General features: G+C 44.1%; 1 protein-coding gene across 1 annotated transcript in view; it reads left to right on the top strand.

Annotated features, from left to right (window-relative positions):
* Positions 1-7150, top strand: part of PHF5A (PHD finger protein 5A) — an 18199-nt gene extending 11049 nt beyond the window's left edge. Inside the window, exons 2-4 of the mRNA XM_085884207.1 lie at positions 4035-4058; positions 6155-6321; positions 6882-7150. Coding sequence (XP_085740333.1) covers positions 4035-4058; positions 6155-6321; positions 6882-6971 — 281 coding nt within the window. The 3' untranslated portion in view covers positions 6972-7150. The remainder of the gene's footprint in view (positions 1-4034; positions 4059-6154; positions 6322-6881) is intronic.
* Positions 7151-7463: the final 313 nt, after the last annotated feature.

Here is a 7463-nt window from a genome sequence, read left to right as displayed (position 1 = left end):
AGAGACAGAGACAGAGACAGGAGAGACAGAGACAGAGACAGGAGAGACAGAGACAGAGACAGGAGAGACAGAGACAGAGACAGGAGAGACAGAGACAGAGACAGGAGAGACAGAGACAGAGACAGGAGAGACAGAGACAGAGACAGGAGAGACAGAGACAGAGACAGGAGAGACAGAGACAGAGACAGGAGAGACAGAGACAGAGACAGGAGAGACAGAGACAGAGACAGGAGAGACAGAGACAGGAGAGACAGAGACAGGAGAGACAGAGACAGAGACAGGAGAGACAGAGACAGAGACAGGAGAGACAGAGACAGAGACAGGAGAGACAGAGACAGGAGAGACAGGAGAGACAGAGACAGGAGAGACAGAGACAGAGACAGGAGAGACAGAGACAGAGACAGGAGAGACAGAGACAGAGACAGGAGAGACAGAGACAGAGACAGGAGAGACAGAGACAGAGACAGGAGAGACAGAGACAGAGACAGGAGAGACAGAGACAGAGACAGGAGAGACAGAGACAGAGACAGGAGAGACAGAGACAGAGAGAGACAGAGACAGAGACAGAGACAGAGACAGAGAGAGACAGAGACAGAGACAGAGACAGAGAGAGACAGAGACAGAGACAGGAGAGACAGAGACAGAGACAGGAGAGACAGAGACAGAGACAGGAGAGACAGAGACAGAGACAGGAGAGACAGAGACAGAGACAGGAGAGACAGAGACAGAGACAGGAGAGACAGAGACAGGAGAGACAGGAGAGACAGAGACAGGAGAGACAGAGACAGAGACAGGAGAGACAGAGACAGAGACAGGAGAGACAGAGACAGAGACAGGAGAGACAGAGACAGAGACAGGAGAGACAGAGACAGAGACAGGAGAGACAGAGACAGAGACAGGAGAGACAGAGACAGAGACAGGAGAGACAGAGACAGAGAGAGACAGAGACAGAGACAGAGACAGAGAGAGACAGAGACAGAGACAGGAGAGACAGAGACAGAGACAGGAGAGACAGAGACAGAGACAGGAGAGACAGAGACAGAGACAGGAGAGACAGAGACAGAGACAGGAGAGACAGAGACAGGAGAGACAGAGACAGGAGAGACAGAGACAGGAGAGACAGAGACAGGAGAGACAGAGACAGGAGAGACAGAGACAGGAGAGACAGAGACAGGAGAGACAGAGACAGGAGAGACAGGAGAGACAGAGACAGAGACAGGGACAGAGACAGAGACAGGGACAGAGACAGAGACAGGAGAGACAGAGACAGGAGAGACAGAGACAGGAGAGACAGAGACAGGAGAGACAGAGACAGGGACAGAGACAGAGACAGGAGAGACAGAGACAGGAGAGACAGAGACAGGGACAGAGACAGAGACAGGAGAGACAGAGACAGGAGAGACAGAGACAGGGACAGAGACAGAGACAGGAGAGACAGAGACAGGAGAGACAGAGACAGGGACAGAGACAGAGACAGAGACAGGAGAGACAGAGACAGGAGACATTAGCCTCACAACAGTGATAGTCACTTGTGCAATCTGGTAAGTATATAATATTGTTGTGGATCTCCACCCATTCGGTGTGCAAGACCGCTTTCGACTAAATGCGGCCGCGCACCCACTGGACGGGCAATCTTGGTCGCAGCTTTCGGATCAACGCTAAAATCCAGCTTCGGGTGTGTTTTTAACCACACCGTAAATCAGCCAACTCTTCTGTCCACGCGCGACAGGGTCCGATCGCCAAATTGTCGATTGGCCTAAGTATGCGGCTTTGCGCGCAGACAGAAATGCCGGGGATTTATACCTCAACGGAGCCTGCACGAAAACGAGCCGTTCTTAAGCGGCTCGTTCCGTTTGAGATTTGCCAAGCGGTTTTATATCGCCAAGCCCCGTCGGATCCGATTACTTTATCGACTATTAAAAGCCAGCGAATATTCCGTACGTAATGACGGCAGCTCAATTGAGGAAAGGACACAACGAGCAGGTGAACATTCAAACAATGACATTTATTTGACACACATATGCACTCATGCAGTCAACGAAGCAATGCAGGTATTCCAAACACGAATGCAATGGATGGGGGGGGTCGGGACAAAACACGAGTAAACAAAGACCTACAGCCGTTTGTCTATTTATTATTTACATGGACTTAACAGTTCTACTTAGCGGACACGGCGCCACAACTTTTCATACAAAAAACCCCAGGGAAGGAAAGGGCAGAACAGGACCCGTAGGCCTTTAATGTTCGCGGAGCTTTGGAGACCGAAGGAGCACCGTGAGACCGGGCTGGTTACCTGCCTATAGACTATATACCTATAGAGGCCGGGTCAAGATGGTTAACCCTCATGGAGACTCGCTGGGCGGCCCTCGTTGGTTCGTCACCACCTGACTGGACTCCACCAGCTCCTGACTCCAGACTCCAGACTCAACTGCTGGAGACTCCTCTCCTCCACTGCTGGTCGGCGTCTCCTCTCCCCAACTCAACTCCTGCTCCTCGGCGTCTCCACACTCCCTTTTATCGCCATGGAGCTTCGCCCCAAAGGGGTGGAGCTGCGGTGGGTTTTTTTCCACCCGAAATCAGCGCCCTCCCTTACTTCACCTTTGACCCTTTACCCAGGCTGGATCCACCCCTCCTCCTTCCCGGCATGGGGGTGGGGGGGGGACATTCTGGGAGAGATGGAGTTGTCTTTTTTTTGTTTGTCGAGGATCCATCGCGTTGGTTGGCGGAGATGTTATTCGTTGGGGAGGCCGTGGTGGTTGTTGAAGTAGTGGTGTGGTTGGCGTTTTGGAGAAGGTGGTTGTGGTTGTTGAAGTCGTGGTGTGGTTGGCGTTTTTGGAGAAGGTGGTGAGATGTCGTGGTTGGTGCTGTGGTGGGGATGGCGTGGTTGTTGAGATGCGGTTGTTCCAAAATAAAGATAGCAAAATAATTATACTACCTCAACGATCACAGCCCTTTAGACATTGGTGGGGAAATCTAATCTGAACACACGCTTATCGACGTAACTGATCTCTGGGAAACCTGAGTGGTGTTCTGTGAATTTCCACAACTGCAACAATATGTTCAACATCATGGAAGTAAAAAAAAAAAAAAAAAAGAGGACCGTCGAGTCTTGAAGCTCATCTGGATCAGGGGTAAGAGTTACGCAGACCCCTTTAGACCCTGTTTATTTATTATATACATTTTAATTTTTTTTTTTTTTAAATAACGCCGTGAACAAACTTTTTGGTATATCATGAGTGATGAATGTTGTAAAGTTTCATTGAAATTGGGTGTGTATCTTCAGGGAAGAAAGCAAATACCTATTTGTGGAGGGGGCGGGGGTCATAAAAGCCCCCCATAGATCCCCAAAATGAGCACAGATTTTGATGCGGTCAATATACAGTATACCGTCGTTGGGCATCAGATATGAAACACGTGTTCACCCAAAATTTTTGACTTGAGGTGGTGAGTATTCCTTCGCTAACATTCCAGTTTTGGAGCCCTGAACAGAGTAGCAAGAATGACATTTCCAGGTCCTTTGAATTTTGAATTTTAATAGCCAATTGGAGTCTTTGTTCAACAATAACCTTGCAAGATATAATCACAGATTACACGTGGCTTGTTCTGCTTGGCCCATCCAAATATTGGTTTGTCATCGTACACTCGATGAACGACAGCTTCTTTGTTAAAACATTGCACCGTGCCACCAACACCTGCCGTTTCGAGCCTCCCAAAACCCTCTTGATGGAATACAAGGTTCGAGAAACTATTCTTGTTTTTAAAACTTGGATGAAGCTCCATCGGAAAAATGTAAAACCTTGACGGGGAATATCTCGAGGAAGACATGGAGAATATATATTTTTTTCATAAAAAAATGTTTGAGAATTTAATTTAATTAAGGATTTTATTAATTAAAATGTGTGTATCTGATCTTTGAACTGCGTGACCTGTTTTTGTTAAAAAAAAAAATAAACGTGTGTGTGTGTGTGTGTGTTTCGTGTTCTTGCGTGTTTCTCTAACCAATGTGTGTGTTCTTCCATGTTCTGTACTTGCAGCTATTGGAAGACTTTGTGAAAAATGTGAGCACAAATTTCCCCTATTTATTTATTATTATTATTTTTTTAATTATTTCATTTCATTTGTAATACATGACATGAATGCTGAATGAGGCGTTCTGCACATGCACATTATGTGTTTATACTTTGGTTTGCATGGCACTTCAGCATGAAATCTGTAATTCAAAGTCTTTTAAACATAATTTTCAGCATTTAGACGAAAGAGTGGCAATTTCAAGATGGTTAACCATAATTGTGTTGCTGAATGAAAATCATTCACAGAAATATCCGTGGATGAGACTCAGAGGTGTTTATTTCCTATTAATACAATTAGCGGCCACAATGAATCTGTAAAAACACACACTTATTATATATATATATATATATATATATATATATATATATATATATATATATATATATATATATATATATATATATATATATATATATATATATATATACTTAATGATTCTCTTGCTGCCACGGAACCAAACCAACAATATATTAATCACAGCTCTCATGGCTCCCAACGTGATCAATAGTAAATATCATTTTAAACACTTACCCTTCACATTCACAAGCCCCAGAATGTGTCCTTCCCATTGGTGTTCAGAAGCACCTAATCCAGGTACACAGTCCATTCAATGGAAGCGATCCGTCGGAGGGTTTGTGTCGCAAACGACCGTCCACTCGGACCTTGCATTGGCCCACATGGTCTGGAGTTTGCAATACGAGGAGCTTCCTGTTCGGTGAGCTGAGAAAGTTCTTGAAGTCTTTTGTTGTGCAGAGGTTTCCCTCGGGTACTTTTCCAAGTAGCTTTTGGAAGCTTTACGAGCCATTGTAAGTAACAATCTGAATCGACGACACACAGTATATGTTATGATGCCCAGACCCCTGGCGTTTCCTGTGCTTCCTGCGTATGCCACCGAGTACGTCATTTTGAAGGCCGTATTGGTGCACTCAAATGTACTGGGCTCCAACTGTTATAGATTTTTAGCAGAATGATTCATCCATTTTGTTGGTGATTTATTTGAAACTGCCACCTTTCGCTGTGGATTGTGTTTGAAATAGTTAATCAGAGTTTGGTGTCCAAAATCAAGGCTTATAGAACAGTGAGGTGGAAGAGGATAAAGAGCTAATGTATTGGTAGTGGGGCACAGTTGGACGTGCCAAGCAAGGGAATTGATAAAAAGGAAAAGAAGAGAGAACGTGTAATTTTAATAATACCCCTATTGTGATTTGTAAGGGAGTTTGTGTGGTAAGTAGCACATTGATGATAATTGTGCTTTGTGTATTACACACCTCACTTGTGTGTCCCTGAACGTGAGAGACCTTGGATAATTTCGCCTTTGGAGAAGGGTACTAGATCAATGTGTGAACAGGCCTGGTGTTGCCTTTACGGTTAAGGTGCTTAGCTTAAGCTCCTGTCGGGCTGTTGAATTAACATCAGGTGGGGTTGACTCAGCCTGTCATCCTTCCGAGGTCTGCAAAATAAGTACCAGGTAACAGGGACATTGCATCACCGGCACAGAAATGATGCAGCCAGAGGCTGCATACGAAGAAATAAATAAATAAATAAATAAATAAATAAATAAATGTGTGAGCATTTAGAATTTATAACAGACTGATGATGGGGAGGTTGTCATTTAAACCTTAATTTCTTACGGTATTAACCAGCACATCATTAGCAGCTCAACGCACACGGCAGGCAAATAATGCTCTACTTCATTACGTTCTTCTATCTAAGGGTCCCATTGTATCCCAATTCCACTTTCCAGCATGCTTTTGTTCAGTCTGATGAATATATAGTCTTCAGTCAAGCAAAAAGAACCAGTGAGAACTCAGTCCATAGATTGTTTACATGAGTCCCAGTGATGATCACGTCGGTTGATTTAGCTGCGTTTTCAAGATGGGAACACTCCGAGTTCTCATGCGTTTGTGAATGGTGACAAGATTTCCAATTTGGGGCAGGTGGGGTCGCACAGAGTATGGTCCCAATGGATGTATGGGGTTGCACGACGTTTAGCAAAAAATGCGTCGGATTTGAAATGTCTTTTCCAATGCAACTGTTGTTTTTCATTTTTTTTTTCTCTCTGTTCCTAAAATGTTGAAATCAGGTGATGGCAAGTGCGTGATCTGCGACTCGTACGTGCGGCCTTGTACTCTTGTTCGAATCTGTGATGAGTGCAACTACGGTTCATATCAGGGCCGCTGTGTGATCTGTGGTGGGCCCGGTGTTTCGGATGCCTACTACTGCAAAGAATGCACTATTCAGGAGAAGGATGTGAGTATTGCGTCTGTCCACGTTGAGAATGTTCTGTCTTCTATCATCAGTAATGGTGGTTTTTAGACTTCAAATGACATATGAGTAGGAGGTATTCCAAGACTCAAAAATCCCAAGACTATTGTCTTACCAACACAGGTAGGACAATAGTCTTGGAATTTTTGAGTCAATATGTCAGGTGATTTTGCACAGTTCCAAAGGTATGTGCAGCAAACTATGCAAACACACAATCTTTAGCTTTTATTGTTTCATGAATGTCCCAGAACATAATGTGACTCCATTTCCTCTTCTCCCTTTTTTCAACATAATGTAGCCACATTCCAACTGAAATACAAATGCAACATACACAAAATACACAAATAATAAGAACACCAAATGCAACAAGCATACATATCTTGTGATCTCTGCTATCTCCTTCCATTATTTCACACTGGGAGTCGCCAAAGCACACAAAATGTTTCAAACGTACGGGGCTTCAGTTGAACCATCTGCGTTGGAGTCGAAAATTAAGTGATAAATTGCTGACTTTTGCTTTGCCACATGCATCCTTGTTTTCACAGAGGGATGGTTGTCCAAAGATTGTGAACCTTGGGAGTTCGAAGACGGACTTGTTTTACGAACGCAAGAAATATGGCTTCAAGAAGAGATGATTGCCTTCACCAGGGAAAGGAAATCCCTCATTTCTGGACTTGATCAATAATTAAAAAACATTGAACTCATGGTGGAGTGTTGATACCTGTTGCTTGTTTAAGTTAAAACTATAGCATTCTCCTACCATTATGGCGTTTTGGGTTTTTTAATGCAGTTAATAAAGTTATTTGAAATGTGATCTTGCTAACACTCATTACCTCTGCCACCGAAGGTGGATGGAGGTTATGTTTTTACCCCTGTCTGTCTGTCTGTCAACAGGACATCTCAACGTTGTGGACGGATTTGGACGAAATTTGGTGGACAGGTTGGGTGGGTGACAATGACGAAATGACTCGATTTTGGTGAAGATCTGAATCCAGCCACTCAAATTTAAATGATTCTTCACCATTGAGGTGAAGAATCATTTACATTTGTAAAACTATGTACTCTATAAAATGATATCTCAAAAAAGTTGTGGATGGTTTCAGACAAAATTTGGTGACATTGCGTGT

Source organism: Eptatretus burgeri, chromosome 1, assembly GCF_056783735.1.
Source record: "Eptatretus burgeri isolate ZD-2024b chromosome 1, Ebu_testis_v1, whole genome shotgun sequence".
NCBI classification, from domain to species: Eukaryota; Metazoa; Chordata; class Myxini; order Myxiniformes; family Myxinidae; genus Eptatretus; species Eptatretus burgeri.
This window is presented reverse-complemented; position numbering and strand designations above follow the sequence as displayed.